This window comes from Microtus ochrogaster, linkage group LG2 (genome assembly GCF_000317375.1).
Source record: "Microtus ochrogaster isolate Prairie Vole_2 linkage group LG2, MicOch1.0, whole genome shotgun sequence".
Taxonomy (NCBI): Eukaryota; Metazoa; Chordata; class Mammalia; order Rodentia; family Cricetidae; genus Microtus; species Microtus ochrogaster.
Window position 1 is genome coordinate 31,295,679 of NC_022028.1, and position 21,575 is coordinate 31,317,253.

General features: G+C 38.2%; 1 protein-coding gene across 1 annotated transcript in view; it reads right to left on the bottom strand.

The window, feature by feature from the left end:
• The window catches only part of Nyap2 (neuronal tyrosine-phosphorylated phosphoinositide-3-kinase adaptor 2), a 143,953-nt gene that overhangs the window by 84,669 nt on the left and 37,709 nt on the right, over positions 1 to 21,575 (bottom strand). The window contains exon 2 of the mRNA XM_026785552.1: positions 9,595 to 10,680. Coding sequence (XP_026641353.1) covers positions 9,595 to 10,680 — 1,086 coding nt within the window. The remainder of the gene's footprint in view (positions 1 to 9,594; positions 10,681 to 21,575) is intronic.

Below are 21,575 nucleotides of genomic sequence, written 5' to 3' on the forward strand. Positions count from 1 at the left end.
ATATAAATTGCAACAATTTTTAAGGTAAATTTGGGGGTAATAAAAGTTTGTCATTGTGGAATTTTGTCTTCCCTAAAATAACAAAATTTATCTATTGCCCTAGGACATTGGACTGCTGATCTTACACACACACACACACACACACACACACACACACACACACACAGCCACATACACAGTTTGAGTCCCCAAACTATTTTATAGTATATTAAGGAAGTCTTAAATCTGGTTGAACAAATCTATTTTAAACCAAACTGTGAAAATAAATAGCCATATTTACCTTTTTTTTCCAGTTTTCTAAAAACCCAGCAGTAAGCAGGTCATATTCAAAGCCACCTGCAGCCCAGCTAAACTCACCAACTGTAACAACTGCTTCCAGAACTCACTGGTGAAGATCTGTGCTATTTTCTTTTCATAGAACTTATATCAATACGTATTTGTGCAGAGACAACAAGTATTTGTTTTTATTCTTATTGTTGACTGACTGTCTTCATCTCTCAATCTGTAATTGTACTGATTCTTCTTTTGGCTAATGCATATCTTCATATTTAAATATGTAAATATGTAAACCTGAGTCTTCAATGGGCTTTCCTTGGAACATTTGGTTCTTAACTATCTTAACTAGTGTTCATCTAGTAACTCAGGTTATCAGTACTTCATAATCATGATATTTTAGGTGGCTGTTAAAAAGTTTAGGTTTGAAAAATATCATTAGCTCCACCATTGTCCACCGATGGTGCAGAATGCACTCATGAGGACTATAGACACAGAATGAGGACAGCATATGATTCTTGTCCTCCAAAGCTGCCGTGTAATTAGAAGGTGAGATACCCACTCATTCACTCAGTCATCAGGGCCAATGCGCATTTTAAAGATGCTCCTGATCTGTAAGCATACCAGCACTTACAACAAAACCCACTCGCATCACATGCCCGGATCATGCCTTTACATGTGTACCATGTATACATGACAGTGACAACACCCTCAGTCCTGGCCCGAAGAACTTGTAGCACATAAAGGAAGATAGCTCCAACAAAAGAAGAGGGAAGGAGCTCACAAAGGATCCAGCCCTACAGAAGATGCTCTGTGGTACAATGGTGACAGAAAAGCCATTACAAGGAAGATGTCACAAGGTCAGCTATGTCACGAGAAGTGTATTAACTTACTTTCTATTGCACTGACCCAAACCATTTTAAGTTAGGAAAGAATTTATTCAGCTCACAGTGCTGTGTGTCACAGTCAATCACTGATGAAAATCAGGGCAGGAACACAAGCAAAGATCACAAAAGAAGGCTACTTATTGGTTCATTTCCTTCAGCTTGCTCTGCTACTTTTAAAAATAGTGCCCACACCCATCTTCCTAGAGACAATGCTAACAATAGTGGGAAGGGCCCCCTTATATCAATTAACAGCTAAGAAAATGCCCACAGACATACTTTCAGGCCAATGTGATGGAGGCAATTTCTCAACATTCTTGCTTTCTCAGTGACTCTAGTTAGTGTCAAGTTCAGAAAAACTAACCAGTGCAAGCCTTGAGGGAATCAAGATGGAAAATAAACTAGAGTCAGAGAACAAGTAGGAAAGCTTATATGATTTTAGCTTGAGGTTAAGATAGAATAGGACAAAAGGCAAGAGATTTCATGGACAGATAGACTGCTTGATCCCATTGGGCTCACAGTCTTTTTAAGGTGTCATCAAGGGAGTGGCTGTGGTCACTTGATGTTGCCTGTGACTCTGAGTAGAATAAGCCAAAAGAAAAACCACAGCGGAGCACATTGTATTAAACCATGGGAAACCAAGAAGCTGGGAAGTCAACCAGGGTTCTAGATCATGAGAAAGAAGCCACAAAAGAACTTCCTTTAGTGCATGAGGAAAGAAAATAACTGTCAACCTGAGAGCCACTCAAAAGTACCCATCAAGAAAAAGGGTGAAAGTCCATGCCTGTCAGACCGGAACTTATGGAGGTTGAAGCAAGAGGATCCAGGAGTCAAGGCTAGGCTGAGTTACATAGTGAAAAACTATCTTAAAAATAAATGAAGAAAAAAAAATAATAGGAGAGCCAGATGGTGGTGGCTCACACCTTTAATCCCAGCACTCGAGAGACAGGCAGGTAGATCTCTGTGAGTTCGAGGCCAGCCTGGACTACAAGAGCTAGTTCTAGGACAGCCAGGGGTGTTACAGATAGTAACCCTGATAGAATGGGAGAGGAAGTTGTAGATATCACATACAGAACATGCCCTTAAGTGAGGATCATTGTCTAGATGTAGTGAGTCTTTTATTGTTTTCTTCCTGAAACATCAATGGGACCTTTTGCTAGTCAAAACTAAACCAAAATGAATTCTTCAACATTAAAGGAAGATTATTAATAAACTAGTAAATCAATAAACTAATAAGAGAGAAGTGTGAGGTGATTTATTTAAATTTTTTAGGTTTTCAATGTCTCAGGACATTGTGCCACTGACAAGTGTTCATCTTCTGACAGCTCTCTCTGGGTGATAATCACTAATAAATGGCTAATAACCAATCAGTCAAAACATTAAAATTAGTATGCAGCTCTAAAGGCAAATTTGACATCTAGAATGTGATACTCGAATAAAGCAATGCTTCACCTCAGTTCTGATCATTCTCTTGGGGGATGCTATCAACTATATCCTTCTAGCCATTTGGATAGCTTAGTTGTGTCATGAGAACAAAAAGACATGATAGAAGTATTCATTCACAGGACCATATCTGTGTTAGGTAATAAATGACTGTCCTGATCTTGTCTATACTTGTTTCAAACTACTATTATTTATTGTTTCACATTCACATACACATATATGCTGTGCACATTGATTATATTATCATCTCTCATCTCTACTCCTCCCAAATTCCTTCTTTTTTTTCCCAACAAATGCCCTTATAATCATTGTGGTATGTGTGTGTCCCATTACATATAATAAATGCTACTTGGATGTCCATGAATGAGGGTTATTTTTATTTGAGCAAGGTGAACTTGAAGAGGCTACCATGAAGGAATATGAATCCCCCTTCCTATCCAATGCTTAAATACCTGGAGCTCTTTAAGGCTGTTGATTCTCTCTTCTTTCTCTGCCTTGCTTAGTAATATTAATCCCATTTATAAACAGGAAGATGCACATAGAAAATAGAAAAATGTCATTTCACTGAATGCAACTAAAATTGGATCAGGAGAAAATGTAAGTTAAGTTTTTTCTCTGTTATTCATGGTCAGAAGTAAAGCTCAGCTGTCTCAATTGAAACATTGCCCCCCCCCCACAACCAGGTCAATTGTATACCTAGCTAGATAGTATGCATGGATTCAAAACCCATGTCATCTACACCCCTCCCTCTCCTCTCAAGTGCTCGTTAGGACTTTCATTTCTTTCCTTTGGGAATAGCGATGGCCCAGATTCTCCAGTTGATTGGCTTTCCTACCAGGAGTGGAATGTTTAATTAACCTAACTCTCATCAGCAAGCTACAATAATGAGCTTGCTTCAACCACGAATCACCATGCACTGTTCCATACACCTTATTAAATTTGAAGTTGTTACTCATTTACAAACTTCTGGAGGAAATAATGTTTTTCAAAAAATACGAAAAGCTTTCAAAATATTTTATAAATGAACTCAGTTTCCTCCGATAATGCACACACATTCAACCAGCTAGTGGCATCTTAATAGTTCCCTGGGTTTCCACATGGCTTCTTTTCAGAGAGATTAAATGGCTTGCTTCAAGAGGTTTGCATTCTTTTTCTACTTGGGCTCAATAATGCATAATGTTGAGCTGATTGGAATTCCTTCTTTAAAGTGTTAAATTGCTTACTTACTTTTATAAATGCACCTTTTTAATTCTAGGCACCCGAAAGGGATCAATTTTCACAGCTCTTTCATTGGTACAGGAGCTGAGAATGAATTGACATCTACAGAATGGCTTACGTTTAAATGCTTCATGGTTATAGTCTTTATATTTTTTATTCCAGTTAAATATGCCTGGAATAGAATGGTTCTTTAAATCATGCCACTTAAGAGTGTAAGCAATGGATTCAGTATTCTCTTGTTGAATGACTATATTGATTTCAATGTGAAATTTTCTAGGTCACAGAAGTTTATTAGTTTTTAAACTTCATGGTCAAATACTTCTTATATGATTTCTCCTGCTCAAGTTCAAGTTCAATAGTCTTCTCAAGTTATAATGCATATTCACTCAAGTTCAACACACACACATATGTGTGTGAATATATATATATAGCTTTGACTCTGAGAAACACAGCAGACCAAGGTGTTACAAGAATTAAAATACCTGTAAGATTAGCCCTTTCCCTACCTACCTTTTGTCTTAGTAATGATTTTTTTTAAATTATGAGACATTAGACTAGGTTACAGATCGTTACAGAAGTACAAGCAAAGCACACAAAAGCTATCTATGTTAAATTATAAGTTGACGAATTCTGGGTAGAGACTCCAGGGTAAAACTGACACTGTTTTATGGAATTTATAGGAATCCCTGGAGCAAGTGAAGACTTCTAACACAAAGACTCAGAGGTGTGTCTGGGGTTTGTCAGGCCATCCGTAAGTCCATAGAAGCACAAAACCCATAAGCAGTAGAAAGCTGAGTTTTACCACCTAGGATTTTCTATTGTAGGTTGGAAACGTATGGCATAAAAGCCTTATCCAAAGTCCTAACACTTTGTGGTTAGTCAAAGATGGAAAGTACTTCTTATGGCATCTAGTCTTGTTCTAAGTCCCTAGATCATTTAGTCAAGTAGAGGCCACACACCAGGCACTATAATAAGGCACAAGGAACTTACCTTCTTATTTAAACATAAGAGTTTATATTTTTATTTTATTTTATATTTTTATATTTTATATTTTTTAAAATTTCAAAATCCATGAAAGTAAATAAAACATCAATAATAAATATTCTGTTTCATCTAAATGATGAGGAGCAAAAGAAATCAGCTGTATATTCCACTGGTGTGACTTAGGTATGACTAAGTCTCTTTTTAAATAGACCACTGTAGTTTGTTTCTGAATTGACAATGTGACTGGATTTTAGAGTCTAAAGCAGCACGGGTTCTTTTTAACAAAGAGAATTGCTGCTTAAATTGCTGACAAGAAACTGCACTTAAAGATTCAGCAGCCAGTGAATATAAACACTGGGGATAAACATGTCTACCTGAATCAATCGAAGACAGCTGCAGTGTACCCCCAGAAAGGTGAGCAATTATTTATGAAATTATGTTTTCTTCAGTGATTCTGAGCTGCAGTTCTAGGATAAACTGAACAAGGAAAACAGACAAAGTCGCTATCCCAATTAATTACGAGTCACATGAATGTTCAAAATCAAGGAATTTTAGTTATTTTTCACTTAACCTTACCACCCTGAATACAGGGTAGTTTAGCTTTAAAAGAAGACTGATTAAACAGACTGGCTCATTCTTAAAGAACTGTATATTTTCTTTCATTTTAAAAGCAAATATCTGCATGGACAGACTCACGGGTCTAGGGGATAAAGAAGGTGGGGCTGAGAGCATTTACTGAGGGTCTGTTGTTCTTCCTGTTCACCACCACTGTCAGTGCCTGGTCTTCTCTTGTGAGAGTGTCATTGCCATTAGCCGTTTTCTTGTTGTCATCGTTTGCATGTGTTTGATATATGTGTAGTACGTGTGTGTGTGTGTGTGTGTGTGTGTGTGTGTGTGCACGCGTGCGTGCACAGAGGCCAGAGGAGGAGACTGGGTTCCTCCTTTAGCACTCTGCTTTATTCCTCTGCGACAGGATCCATCACTGAACCAGGAGGGAGGCTGATAAGCAACACCCTCTGGAGATCCTCCTGTCACTCCTGCTAGAGCATTAGTATAAGAGGCACATGAGCACCTGTTCCCAGCATGTTATATGGGCGCTGGGATCTGAATTCAGAATGTCATGCTTGTGTCACAAGCTCTCATACCTGCTGAGCCACTTCCCTATCCATAGCTGGGGTTTGGATCAGTGTCTTAATTTCCCTTGGGGTAGTCATGGACTCTGAAGCTGGACAGTGGTGACCATGAGGTCAGCACAATGGTGTTCGTGATATCTGCAGTCAAATATACGAATTCTAGATTTCTGAGGTTCATGTTTAGGACTGGAAACTTGATTATCTCTATCAGGTTAGTTTGTGAACAGGTCTCTGAGAGAATATTTTTTTAAAGATTTTTTTTGAGTGTGTTTTGCCTGCATGTATGTTGTGTGCCACCTGTCCAGCTGGTGTTCATGAAGGTCAAGAGAAGACTCCTGGAACTAGAATTAGGGATGCTTGTAATTAATGATGGAAACTGAACTCTTGTACTCTGTGAAAGAAAGAAGCATAACTGAGCCATCTTTCCAGCTCCCATGAGGGATTTTCTTGGTCGTTAATTGATTCATAAGGGAACAGTTCACTATGAGTGGTACCAGTCCTCAGGAATTGTTCCTGGGTGTATAAGAAAGCTATCTAAGCATGAACCTGTAAGCACGAGAACTAGAAAGTGAGCCCAGCAAACACTGTTTCTCCCCAATTTCTAGTGTAGCTCGTTGAACTGAAGGCAGGAGTCACAGCCTTACCTCTAACCAGAGAATTCACTTTTCAAATGCATAAAGCGGGAGGGAAAACAGATACAAATATCCTTAGAATGTAAAATAATCCTGAAATATTGTATAAAAAAACCCTTAACGACACTCAAGTCATGAATCTTTCACTACTTCATGTCACTTGTTCTATGTTTATGATGTCAACAGGTGCCTACCAACCCTGTCAGACTGGGGTAAAGGAAAGAAGATGTCATGGAAGGTAGTGAAGCAACGATTAGGAGCTAACTTGTATTTATTAGCAATTTGGTTTCTGTGCATCACATAATATTTCTAAGAGTTCTATTTTTTTAGCATAAAGTATTATGTTTCTATTTTTCTCTATAGCCAAGGACAATTAAAGCTTTAATTATTTATCCCTACTCTTCATTTCTCTTCCCTCTCATTTATGTAGAATAAAATGTCAGGTCCAATGAAACTCAACATGACTTTCTCTGAAGTGTTGTAACACAGCCAATAGATGACGGAAAAAAATCCTGTCCTTGGCTCCAAAAGCCTGCAAAAATCCCAGGTCACTCTTCCTTGCACAAGCTTTGTTCTTGAAGAATGCAAAGCCCTTTCAGTGTCAGAGAGTTGTGTCTCTGATATACGTCACATAGATTGATACTAGCAGATGGACTTTTTCCCCTGAAATAACTTCATTAGTTAATTGTTCCTTTATATACAGTTGTTCTAGCTAATTGTCCATCTGCCAGCTGAAGGTGTTAAGGGTTCGCCAAGGAAGCTGATAGGTAGGGAGGAAGCCCAAGAGTTTCACCAATCCAAAGTGAAATGCCTGATAACGTCACGGGGGAATTGTATATTTTAGAATAAGTAATTCCTTCACATTTTTCTCTTTTATTCTAAAAATTTTACTCGCAATGGACCTGCCTTTTAGTGAGTAGTTTTAATTATTCTCTATAATCCCAACTTCTGCATTGTAGACACAGTATCATTCCAGAGTGCCAACCAATGATTTTACTAGACACTGACATTGTCAAACATCCCTGCAGGCAAAAACTGTTTGAATTCTGAACAACTGTTCTATAGATAGACTCCTCCTAAGAATTTTGAGTGTGTGCATGAGTGATCTGAGATGTTGAGATGTTATATACATATATAGTTTTGTTTCATGTATCTAACATGAAATATAGAATCCCCTTAATTTTTAAATTCAATTCTTAAAATAATTTAAAGAGATAGATAGATAGATAGATAGATAGATAGATAGATAGATAGATAGATAGAATTAACTCAAGAATATTGAAGGCATTAAAAACTACTGCTTAGGCTCATAAAAATGTGGGAGAGTATTATTTGATCAACTAGTGCATTTATAATTATTTCCTGGTAAAGAAAGGAAAAGGCTACCAATGATTATGGGTTACTTGAGAATGCCATGGTCATCCCCAGCATAAAAAGGGATAGGGACTTCTTTTCTTCCCCATTTAAACAGTAGAACTACATAAGTAGACAACCAGATTGCATGGTGGACTCGTTTGACATATGATGATTAAAGCAGTTTAAATGACTAAATCACGATTAAATCAAAACAAACAAAAATTAGTGTGACTTAATTATCTGGACATGTAGACAACTGACCCTGAACTGCATGGGACTGTTTTTTTTTTTTTTTTTTTGTTCCTGTCCTGGAACTAGCTCTTGTAGACCAGGCTGGCCTCAAACTCACAGAGATCTGCCTGCCTCTGTCTCCCGAGTGCTGGGATTAAAGGCGTGTGCCACCACTGCCCGGCCTGCATGGGACTTTTAACAGACTTATGATGTGAGCTATGTAGGACTCATGAAAGAGCTAGTCACCCAGAAACTGAAATTTCTGGTCTTTAAAACTCCCTGGCAACAGTTTTTTATAGCTTCATTATTTCATATAATATACACAACAATGGATCCAGGAAGAATAAGTTAAACATAAGATTTAGATTTTATTAAAGATTCATTTTGTGTGTGTGTGTGTGTGTGTGTGTGTGGTGTGGTGGTGGTGTATGTATGTGTATCTCTGTGTGTGTCTGTATGTCTATATGTATGTGTGTGTGTATGTATGTGCGCCTGCGTGCGGCTGTATGTGTGTCTGTGTGGTACGTGGTATGGTGGTGATGGAATGTGTAAGTATGTGTGTGTGTGTGTGTGTGTGTGTGTGTGTGTCTGTATGTGTGTTAGTGTGGTATGTGGTATGGTGGTGTTGGAATGTATAAGTGTGTATGTGTGGCTGTATGTGTGTCTGTGTGGTTTGTGGTATGGTGCTGGTGCTGGTGGTGCTATTGGAGTGTGTGTGTGTGTGTGTGTGTGTGTGTGTGTGTGTGTGTGTGTGGTGTGCTGCCAAACTGTGTGAAGACGCCAGAGTCCCTCCATCAGGAATTAGAATTAACTGTGAATCAAGCCATGTGCAAGTCCTTTTAGCTGATGAGCTCTCTTTCCATCCCCTCCCATGGTGTGTAGCAGAGAATCAAGTGTTCTCTTTGACAGTGGAGGGAAGCCTGTGATCATATGAAGCGTGTAGACAGAACTATTCTTTATATGAAAGGGAAAGAAACCTGAAACTTTGTCTAATTTGCTGTCTTTCCTGCAGGATTTCCTGCAGAAAGTCTTCAACAACTGAGTTGTTGTAATCTTAGATATGTTTTGTCTTTAACTATTCTGCATGTACATGTTTAGGTTCTTCCAAATCAAACCCTTTACCTAAAAAATGCATGGTGTTCCACACTAGACCTTATGGGGCTATTGTAATAATTTCAATTATAGCCTTAAGAAACTCACATCTTTTGGGGAGTAGAATATTTTACAACTGGGCAGATTGCCATTTTTAATCTTTGTGGTGAGTGCCCACTCAGAACGCAGTAATTCTTTTAGTGAGTGCTAGAAATTTAAAAATGTCCTTACATTTTGATATCAGAATCAAAAAGACTCAGAAGCAAGTCCCCTGAGATTTGCATGCATGCACCAATGGAGCCTCATTTTGGTTTTGAGGCCTGTACCAGATGAGGTTGTGGAACTTACTCTCTGTAGGCTCTTTGGACCTTCGGCCGCTGGATGACTTCCTCAGCAGGCTACGCCCTGAGGTAAAAAGGCTGGTGAGCTCCTCCAAAGGACTGGTTGGTGTCCGGGACCTGGAACCGCTCTGCGCAGCGCTGTAGGTGTTCACTGCGGCGTTGACCATCTTTGCCCCATCTTGTGACACGGGTCTGGGAATCGAGTGAGGCACTGAGGGAGAACTTCTTGAGAGGCTGCCAGAATGCACAGCGTCATAGGGGGGAGGCCTCTTGAGACTCAAGGGCGTCAGGGACCTCCCCATGCTGACAGGGGATGGGGAGGTAGAATGATTTTTTGGATAGCCATGAGGAGATTGGGTTCTGTACAGAGTGGATGGAGGCGGAGGAGACGAGGAGAGGACGGACGCTGCAGGCGCCGGGCCCAGGGCTCCGGTCTGGTCTTTAGTGTGGCTGGAGGTGTGCGATGGCAGGGAGGATGGACATGCTCCAGGTGGCTGCTTCATGTAAGACACGTTTTCCAATACAGGAAGCTTTGTAACCTCCAGAGGGGTCAGCGGAGACTCATCAGAATTGGGGGAGCAGTGCGCTGGGGCAGGTGGGAACACCAGCAGGGGTGGTCTATGAGAAAGTAAGTTGGGGAAGGGTGGGGGTATGTCACAGAGCAGACCCTTAGGAGTACATGGTCCTGAAGACTTGAGGAAGTCCAAGTCAGGCACCGTGGGAGTAGCACACTGCGAAGAACAACTGTGATGGTCGAAGTCACATTTGGAATCATGACCGAGGTCGTCGAAAATGGGGTATTTCATCTCCTCGTACACAGCCTCACTCTGGTCATCTTCTTCCTTCCTGAAGTCTCTCAGAATGTTACCCACCATCTCGATGTACACTGGCTCCTCTTCTTCCGGGTCCGCTGCAGGGCTGCAGACCTGGGACAGAGATGAATCTCGTGGGAGCGAGGTCCTTCTTGGCACATGTTTTTTGATGTAGGTTTCATCGAATGACGTGCTAAGCTGAGTGTTGGGATTCCGTTTTGGTTTTGGCGGGGGGATTTTCTTTGAATATTCGTCACTGTGGGGTCTTGGCTTGGCAGACACTGAAAGAAAAGTAAAAGGGATTGAGGAGTAAAACATGAATATATTGGAAAGCTTTCATATTTGACCTGTGCTTGGGTTTTCTGTAATTCTCTGAGGCAAAGAGTAGTCAACTTCATTATTAGTTAGTTTGAATCTTTGATTAAACTGCAAACTCATGGTCTAACATGGCCCATAGAATATCTTGGTGGTAGAATTATACCGACTCTTAATTTCGGACTAATTATTATCTAGCTACTCGTTCAACACTGATAACGTCATTAGACCGGGGCGGTAGTTACTACTGTGCCTTGGGATTATCAAGTTAAGGGTGAAAAAGTTAAGGGTGAAGTTTCTTGGATAATAACATGTAAAAATAAATTTGGAAAAGTGAGACTGAAATAGACGACCGTAGGGAGAATATGATGTATGTTCACATAAATGGTCACAAAATTAACAGAAATTGAAATATTTTACTGGTGTGGCTGTAACAAATGCTTTCACCTTTTTGGGATAAAAATAAAAACATCACAGTTTGTTGAGTTTAATCTCTGTGCCGACACAAATAAATAGCTCCTATGAAGATGGATCCAAGACTTCAGAGAAACTGCTCTGAAAGTCTTATGAGTCTAGACAGGTTAATCTCTAGATCCTGCTGCGGTTTAGGGTGCATTCATCTACTTTTTCCAGCAGATATCTTAAGGCATGCCCAATGCTATCTTTGTGTAAATTTATTAGTGATGGTCCACTCTCGATTCTGAATTCCCTGGAGAGTTTTAAAGGAAAATAATAAAGGGGTAATGAATAACTGATGGGAACTGGGAACTTGTGACAGATGTGTAGAACAAGGAACCACCTCCCTCTGGGCTGGAAGTCCTATCGCTGTTCTACAAATTTTGATAGAAAACAAATTTATTGACACCATATTGAAAGGTAGATCTGGGTGAAAAATGCCTGCAACTAAAATTTGTTTTATGAAGAAAGATTCTGGATTCTTGTTATGGATTTATTACCTTGTTGTGTTGATTAATACTTATATGGATTATCTCATGACACAGCGGGGCAAACCTAGTGGCTTATGTAGATGCCAGTACACAAGTCAGCTGACATCAGAGTTTACCGTCTCCAAACTTGGACAAAGCTAGCCAGACTACTCTATGATTTGCAGACTAAGAGGGGTGTCAAGATACCAGTAAGGAAACTTTGATTTTCTCCTTTGCTATTTTCAAATCTCATAGCTTATGACACAAAAGCCTTTCTAAAATTTACTAAAGAATGGAATTCTTCTGAGTTCTGGGTATGTGGCTGCTCTGTGCATCTATTGTGTCTTTAAGACAAAAACAATCAAGTATTCTACTACACACTTCATTTGGCTGGGTTTATAATTTCAGGTACTCTCTTCCACTTGTCCATGATGATAACTGTACTCATTGCAATCAAACAGTTTTTTTTGTAATGCATCTAGATTTTTTTCTTTAAACCTTACTACTAAAAACTAGCATCATTTCCCAAAAGACTAGCTTAGTGAAACTGTTTATTTCCAAACATTAAAAGTCTATAGACATAATTAAGTGGACATTAGTTAGCTAATTCCTCTCTAGAAGGAACCAAAGAACCACAAGCTCTTCTTTCCATCACCCAACTTGGCATGAATTTTATTATATTAAAAAAATAAAATCAGTTTATGTAATACAACACTTACAAATTAAGATAAAGTAATGCTATCTATGAACAAGGCTGAGTTAAGTCTGGCAGTCTAGCAAAGCTACCCATGAACAATGCTGATTTCATGCTGGAAGAATTTTTGAAAGAATGGAAACCTAAAAGAAGGAAAATCTATCCAGAATATTCTTTGAAGTTTACTTCCTGTTACTTTCAACCACAGGGCATTACCTAAACTAATCATGCTGGAAATAAATTTCCTTTGGCTGTTGGGCTCAAAAAGGAGAGTGTAAGAGTGAGGGCCCTGTGGGGAATTAATTGATCTGAGCCTATAGTTAGGATGGTGTTGTGATGTGGGTAACTTCCCTGCATAGGAACAATCACACTCAGATTAAGGTTTTCATTCTTCTCTCTTAAATTCTATGCAGATAACTGGGGAAACAGGATTCATATATTGTCCAAAGTACCTGAGTGGACAGAGAAACCTTGAGACAATGTCCTTCTTTCCCACACAGATAAGAAGATAACCTTTGGAATAAGTGGGATCAATGCCTGTATTTTCCTCAGATTGTGAACAAATGACTGTTTTATCTGCAAAAAGGCACAAAAATGAAATAAACATCTTTTACGTTCAGGAAATTAATGGAGAAATTTCCTATTTCAGATGAATGTATAGTATAACTAAACTAGAATAGTTAATCTTGAGAAATATGGACAAGCTCATGATATGAAGTTCATGGAGACAGTTTAATTTTGAACTAATTACAGAGAATTTGTACAAGGAAAACCAAATATGATACATGAGTCTCCTGCTATCAGTGAGATGATCAAACTTGGCAGATTCCATTGATCTGTGATCCCCTAGGACACCCATGTATTCTACTAAAGACCACAACAAGTATCATGGTACTGGGAGACAGAAGTGTGGTTGACATGTAAGCTTGGCAGAAGTCTTGAGAACAAACGGCCTTTATAGAATTGAAAGAGTCTCTTCCCTTCTCCTTACTTGTCATATCAGAACGCAGAGGAAAGTCATCCTTCTACAAGCCATGCAGGAATGCCTCAGTAGAAGCTAAATATGCCATGTCTTGATCTTAGACTGCTGATGTTAAAGACTATGGAGAAAGGGATTTCTGTAATTTAAATCATGCCCCCATTTTGCAGTGTCACCCTGAGGCAGCTAAGATAAAGTATGTATTTATTGATCACTATGTAAATATGTAAGAACCCTTTATAGTTAAATGATAGGTACCTATTTGAATTCCATCCTCTGATATTAGGATTGTATGAGTACTTTTATTATTTTAAAATTTAATACAGTACATCCCAAGGTATCGTTTAAAATTTTTTTTGTTATCCCCTGCCTCTCACCATCTCATATTCTTCAAGAGAGCATGCTTTTGTTCCACAAAACACTATTCAGGACAAATATCCCCCCAGGATCAGGCTTCTACCACCAGGACGGTAATCATGGTTCCTTGTGATACAATTCTCCAACCTTTAATTTATGCCCACACATAGACTGCCTAACTCTCACACACTTACTGGAGGTTTGCTGCTTGGATTGACACTTGTTGCAAAACCCCTAGATCCTACACTTCCTTGGCTCATGGCCAGATGAAGCAGTTCTCTTAGCTGATCTTTCCTGGGAAACCCTTGCAAACCAGCAGGTAAGCCTCTTTCTCTTCCCTTCCCTGTTTGGTGGAGACTGCCCAAGGCTAGCAGGTTTATCTAACTCTAGTAGTTCTTTCCCTGGCCCTCTGAATTAGTACTGTGCAAAGTTTGAATTTGGAGAATAAGGATTATGTAGAGAGTAAATTGTTAAATAAATTACAAATAATTGAATTCATTCCCTCGAGACTGGGGGGAAGAGGATTTCTATATCTTTATTTCATAACCTTCCAAAGTCTCATAATTCATTTTGGGAAGTAAGATCAGAGGTAAACATATTTCCTAGGGAGGTAGCTTTTTATTTGCACACATATCACAGGATAGATCAATGATGATGTATTTCCACTGTCATATTTTTAAAGTTTCTCTCTATATGGAAAAGTCTTAAATTATAGGTAACATTATCCCCCAATTTATTTCACGTTTAATCTATTTCTGGTGAATCTAAAAGTAAAGAAAATTATTTCTGAGTATAATTTTTTCTGAGGCCCTTAAAATAGTCCTGTGCTACATATACAGATGTTGAATTGTTGCTAATTAAAGTCACATATACAAAAGACAATAAGAACTGCACTGCAATTTTCAACATTTAACTGAATCCAACCATTTTAGAAAAGGTGATTTTATCATTTTAAATGAATTTTAAATTATTTCTAATAAGCCCAAAGATAGAAGCAATAATTCCTGTTCAACTTGAGAACACAAATTTTAAGGCTTAAAATAGTATAATGACAGTCTCATTGAACGAGCAGAATGTGACATTTTTGAAATGAAGTACCTGAACACAAAGGTTATGCATGGCTTTCAGATGATCTGTCTTTCACAGTTAATTTTGGAAATTCACCATGTCCTTTGTCAACTTATCCTAGAGAAATACATTTTGTAAAAGAGTAATATAAAAAATATGCTTTAGTGTCTGTCAGGGTGCATAACCTGTGAGATAAAAAAGTAACACAGCACAGGTTGGCATTCCTTCTCATGGAAGCACCCTGTGGTCAGCGAATTCCAGAGGTTGAAGGACAGTAAGAGACTATTCATTCCAGGCATTCATTCATTTGAATTCTCTCTCTCTCTCTCTCTCTCTCTCTCTCTCTCTCTCTCTCTCTCTCTCTCTCTCTTTCTCTCTCTGTGTGTGTGTGTGTATGTTTCTATAGTGTGATTTTAGAAAGTCTCACAGGTCTACATAATGCACAGTGGCCATTCTTACTCTGCTCTCTCTCTGTTCAACCACCTCATCCCCACTAACCTCCCATGTTTGTGTCTATTATTTACATGACCCACTGAGTTGATCCAGGGCCTTCCCTTGACCATGAGTTTTGAACTATCTTTTAGAGCCTGGCAGTGGGTACACAACCTAAGTCAATTTTTCTCTGTCTCCAAGAATCTATCAATAACCACTAGCTCAATAGTAGAGGTAGGGTCTTCTGAACCCCTCCACCTTCCATATCTGATTGTCGGCAGGGTCAGTCTTCTGTGGATCTGGTGGAGATATCCAGAGTTGTTAAACTCTGACTGGTAAGTAAATATGAATTTTGCTTACCATGTATGTTTTTAGAAAAGAATATTCCAGGTTGAATTTAGCATTCTATACCTTTTGAGACAAGCAAATCAATAGTGGAAAGCTATATAATTCATCATTTTATCTTTGGTGTGCTGTAATACATCGTTTGAAATGGTATTCATCCACAGAACAGGCAGAACCAAAGTACTTTAAATCTCATTGTACAGATTTATTCAAGTAATAATTCAACCTGGGAAATAATGTCCACACACTGTGTGATTCTGGAACAGGTTGATTTTGAAGGTGAGAGACACATTTCCCACTTGAGGGGGGAATTGTGCTCACAATAACTCTTTTCACAACTCACAATGCCACAGCTTTGAGAGATATTTTTATTTTCACAGTCACAAGCTCTAAAATACTATCAACAATTTTTAAAAGATGTTCGTTAAGGGATGGAAGCTGCAATGTTTTTGGTCTACTTATAGAAGGAAAAAGAAAGCATGATACAGATACAGGGCACATCAGACTGAACTTGCAGGATGCGTGTTACAGCTCCAGACAGGTGACAAAGCAAGCAGAGAACTCAAACTAATGTTCAAGTGAATCCAAGGAAACCAAGGCTGCCTACTGGCTTAGCAATGCATTCTGACTTTGAAAGACTGGCAGCTTAGGGAGGCCTGAGGGAACTTTTGCTTAACATTAACGACAGAATCGTAACCTAGCTGTGATCCATGACACCAGGCACACAAGCTTTAAGACTGCTTTTACTTACACTCATATTTTCCTTCTCTTTCCCTGCAACACACTTACTCAAAACGTGTGTTTATGATTACTTTTGCAAAAATTGCTAATTTTTGCTTCATGCTTCAATCTATTGGTTGGAAAATAAACTATAAGTGAAACTTATAGTTTTCACTTTAAAAATTAGAATAGGTTCGATGATGTGAGTTCACTTTACATGGTGAGGGTCCAGGTTGTTTCTTGAAATCATCCTTATTCTGAGGTATATAGGCATTCCCTATATCACACATAATTCTTACAGGTTGTGGTAAGAAATATTTAAAGAATCTTAAGTCAGAAATAAATTCTAAAGGCCTCCAGTAAGAGCTCCCTTTAGTTCTGTGTGCACAGGTTGTTGTTTCTTAGTCAGTAAAGTCTATTTCCTCCCCTCTCCTGGGAAATCCACCCACCATGTAACATGACCTCTAACCTCTCTGAGATCACTATGCTGGAGTAAAGCCCAGGTGGACTTAGAGAAAAGAGAAAATAACAGAGCCAATAATAAAAATCCAGTTGAATAAGCCCAGTAAAGTTGGCCTGCTCTTCTCCCTCCACATCTGAATTATCCCATATAAGACAAAAAAGCATTCAGCCATGGAAAGACTGCTTCTGTGCCCTGGTGAATTTTACCAACAAACTATGAATAAATATGATCATAGTTGTATTACTATTAAAATAATACAATAATATTATTTTATCAGGCATGTCCAACCTGTGGTCCATGAGCTGTAGATATCAGAGGTAACCATGAATGGACTCCAATAGTAATGTATAAGCTTACAGCATTCTAACTCAGTTGCACAGTTCTGTAGTTTTGTGAGCTTTGTCGATGACAAAAGCTTTTGGGGACGATGTCAAAAGGTTGGATACACTGGTGAGAATGGTTCATTGTGCAATGTTGTACAGTTAAAATGTGATGTGGGATTCCCTCTCTGTGCTGTGAATCTTTTAATACCATTTCTTAATAAATAAGTTGTTTAGCCTATGACAAGGCAGAATATTGATAGACAGGAAAAATAAACTGGATACTGGGAGAAAGAAGGTGAAGTCAGGGAGATTCTATGCAGCTGCCAAAGGAGAAGTTCATCAGAACCTTACCTGTAAGCCACAGCCATGTGCTCATACACAGATGAATAGAAATGGGTTAATTTAAGATATAAGAGCTAACTAGAAATAGGCCTGAGCCATTGGCCAAACAGTGTTGCAATTAATATAATTCTTGTGAGATTATTCAGGTCTCAGTGGCCCGGAAATGAAAGTACATTCTTCATTTATATAATGGCACTCAAACATTTGGCAAGAATTTCCATATAAAACCTGAGAAAACTTTAAAAAAAAGATTCTAGAGAGAAAAGATTAGAGTCAAGTATGGCTTCTTGGTAGCAGCATTGTCTCAGGTGGTCTCTGTGTATTAAAGGCAAGCAAAGGCACAGCTCCTTTAAGAGAGGCTTCTTTACTCAGTATTAGCAGCCAAAACCTCAGAGCTCCTTTAAAAGACTCTGCCACCAAACACTTAAATGATGTTTATGAGGAGCCAGTGGCAGACTTCTAGGTGGTAGCATGGATGTAGAAAGTTCACAGACTTTTGTCAATTAATGTGACTCCTACTAGTACCTCCACCATGAAGCTAAACTCCCAAAAAGTTAAGGAATAGGGTGGATCCAGCTGCCAAAACCAAAGCTATAATATAACTTAGTAAATTAAACACTCATGTGGTCAGAAAAAGATAGAGATAAACAGTAAAGACAGATTCAGATAAAATACCTCTAAATGGTTTACAGTATATTTAAAAATATGTGTAGGTTTGATAGATAAAAGAAAAAGAATAGAGAAAGTCCTTAAAAAAGAAATAAATAGAATAGTTAAGTTGGGTATAGTGGCATATGCCTTTAATCCCAGCACTTAGGAGGCAGAGGCAGGTGGATCTCTGTGAGTTCAAGAGCAGCCTGGTCTACAGAGAGAGTTTCAGGACAACCAAAGATGCACAGAGAAACCCTGTCTCAAATAAACAAAAATTAAAAATAAAAATTAAAGAAATAGAGTAAAAAATTAAAGCTATACAAAGATAAAAAACAAACAGAGAATATGGATACTGTATATTATTTTGCTGCCTTTGAATTGTTTGACTTCTGAGGAGGAAGAACAGCTGCTAAAAATATTTGATTATAAATGTTGCTAGATTAATCCAATTTATATATTTTGAAAATGCTTTGACTTAAAATTTAAGTCAAAAGATATGTTACTTTGGAGAAGAGGTTTTGCTTTTGTTTCTACAAGAAATGAGAGGCTGTGGATTCATTCTTGGTTAAGAAAAATAAGGTTTTATCAAGGAAGACCCCCTGAAAAATCTCTATTGGGAATGAATGGCCCAGTTGATCCAAAGTTTCAGATCTCCTCTGTTGCAGTTTCTTCTGAGTTCTGTGTCCAAAACAGCTTTAAGGCTGCTAGCTGAGATGATCAAACCTCACAGAATACTCCAGTCAATACTTGAGCATAATCCTAAATTTTCTTTGAGTCCTCATAAAATTATCAGTGTCCCAATCTATGGGAAGTAGCCTAGAAAACTACACTCACATTCCTAAAAAAAAAATGAATTATGGATGTTTGTCTTTGTTTGGAGTGTTGGTTACAGGTTGTTATGGATAATGATCAGGAAAAAATCTAAACAAAGGAGTTTCTGTTTTGAAAAGAAAAATAGGGTAAGTGCTGTGATACAATGCTCTTGTACCCTGTAAATATTTGTCACTTGTATTGGTTTAATAAAGTGCTGGTTAGCCAGTAGACAGGCAGGAAGTTTAGGTAGGGCAACCAGAATAGGAGAATTCTGGGAAGAGGAATGGCTTAGTCTGAAGTCACCAGACAGACACAGAGAAATCAAGGTAAGATTGCTTCACTGAGTAAGGTACCAAACCACGTGACTAAACATAGATAAGAATTATGGGTTAATTTAAGTTGTAAGAGCTAGTTATTATTAACTCTGAGCTAATAGATCCAATAATTTATATGTAATAAGCCTCTGTGAGTTTTGTTGGGACTGAACAGTTGTGAGACTGGACAGTACAAAAACTTGCATCTCCAAATATGAATACCAAGTGATGCTGGTCCAGCCTAAACTAGCTTTGGGACACAGAAGCTGCAGAGGGTTGAAGTACAGTGTGTTGGAAAGCCATATAATCATTGAGGAAATTGCTACAGAAGGTGAAAAACTGGGAAATTTGCTGCAGGATGGGAAAAATTAGGATCACTGTTGTTTGCCAGCACATAGAAATACAAAATATACATCATAAAACTGAGAGATTCAAAAAGATACAGAGGTGTGAATGGGCTTGTTTTAGTGACACAGGATAAAGAACAGTGCTGAAGATATTGAAAAAGGAGTTGCTATATCTTTATGCAGAATTGAAAGGAGTTGTTTCTAGTACTGTACTTTGTCTGGAATCCTTCTCCAGACAGATAACATTCTAAAAGAAAAGTGGGTTGATGCTAAAGTCAAGTTGAGACCCATACCAGAAAAATCTGACCATGAAGGGTTAAAAATCAAAATTAGGGCTATACAAGCCAGTGTTAAAAACTCTAAAATATATTAGGTCACAAATACAGGGATTTAAAGACTTTAAGTATTCTACAATAACTCAATCTTATCCTCATGTAGAGAGGGACATAGCCCAATCTGTTACTTTGCTTTTCATTTAATGAAGTGAAGGCTTATTTGATTCATTGAAAGGTCTTTAGAAGTATAAATGTAGTTTACAACCGATATTTGCTGGAAGTAATTGAAAGCTGAAGTAAATGAATACTTTGGGAATAAAAATTTATAAAGAGAACAGAAAACTTCTCACTGTAGATACCAGACCACCTCTTGTGGATAAGAGAAGGTAACTTGGGGAAAGAACTTTAGAAACCAGGAGGCAAATAAAAAGCATAGAGATAATAGACCCTAACCAACAAATATCTTCTGCCCTCAGAGTATAGACAATAGCTACAGGTTATTTTTGAGATTCTGGGGATCTTTGAATTTTAGCTATCTTGACTTATCATTTTCCTTTGTTGTTTTTTGTTCAAGAGTATACATGGTAGGTTCCTCAATTCTTAAATGCCAGTATAGTAAATATAGCCGAGCAGCTCTCCCCAAGAAGCCATGACAAAGGAAACTCATTTCAAGTCAATGTTATAATAAAACAAATATTTCAGAAAAGGCTTGAGGATATTTAATCAGGTAGCACTTTTTAATATAGAAAGAAAATTGTGGGAAACAAACAGTCTTCATTGATAGACATTCTGAATTCCTTCCTTCCCATTATGTAGCCCATTTGTCGGTATGTATAGGCTATCTCTTCTTGAATCAGGCTGGACTTGCACTTCCAATAGAACGTGGCAAAAGTGACTTATGGGGTCTCAGCCTCAAGCACTCTTCATACTTCCAACTTATATTCAGTGACACATACGTGTGACCAAATGAAAGACCCTAAGTAATGCCACAGAGATCAGAAGAACCATTCTTATAAGCTAAATCAAATTTCATAATAATTAGAAATAATTCATTATTGTCTTATCATCTATGGCATTTTGGGTCTGCTCACCTTACAGCCTTTGATAAATAAAATAATTCAAAATTAATATCATGTGTGCATGTATATATCTCTAAAAAATGCTATTTCCATTTTCAAAGAACAAAGGTACATACTGTCCTCTGAGGATGCAGAAAGCATTATTCCAGAATATAGAAATTAAGGAAGTAATATTGTTTCCTGAATATTATCACATCACCACAGGTTGATTTAGAGAAGCAATATTAAAAGAGGTTACAAACTTTCTGGACCGAAAGCTTAGATTAAAATCAGAGTAAGGATATTAACATAAAAGTGAAAAGCAAATGAGAATGGAGCTAGTTCTTCATAAATAATGAAAAGCAAAAGACTCACAGAGCATAGTCTGGTGGTCCAACAGAAGTTCCCAGCAGCTCTGGATATATCAACTATATCTCTGCTATGGGCACAACATGCTGATTTAGACTTAAGTTGGTATCTTCATAATTCTATGGGGCATTTGTTCCTTAACTTGAGATTTGCTTCTGAATATTTTCATAATCATAATTTCTAAAGTGTATGCAGATGCTTTTGATTTAGAAACCAGCATAGCTGAATACTGCCTTCACGTAGCCATTTCTTTTGAGCTTGGTTACCATGGTTCCCACTGACTGTGTATGACTTTCCCCCCATCATTAAGTCAAAATACTGTAAGTGAAAATATTGTATCTGAACATGACTGGCTCCTTTGTGTGGCTCAGACCTCAGCTTATAG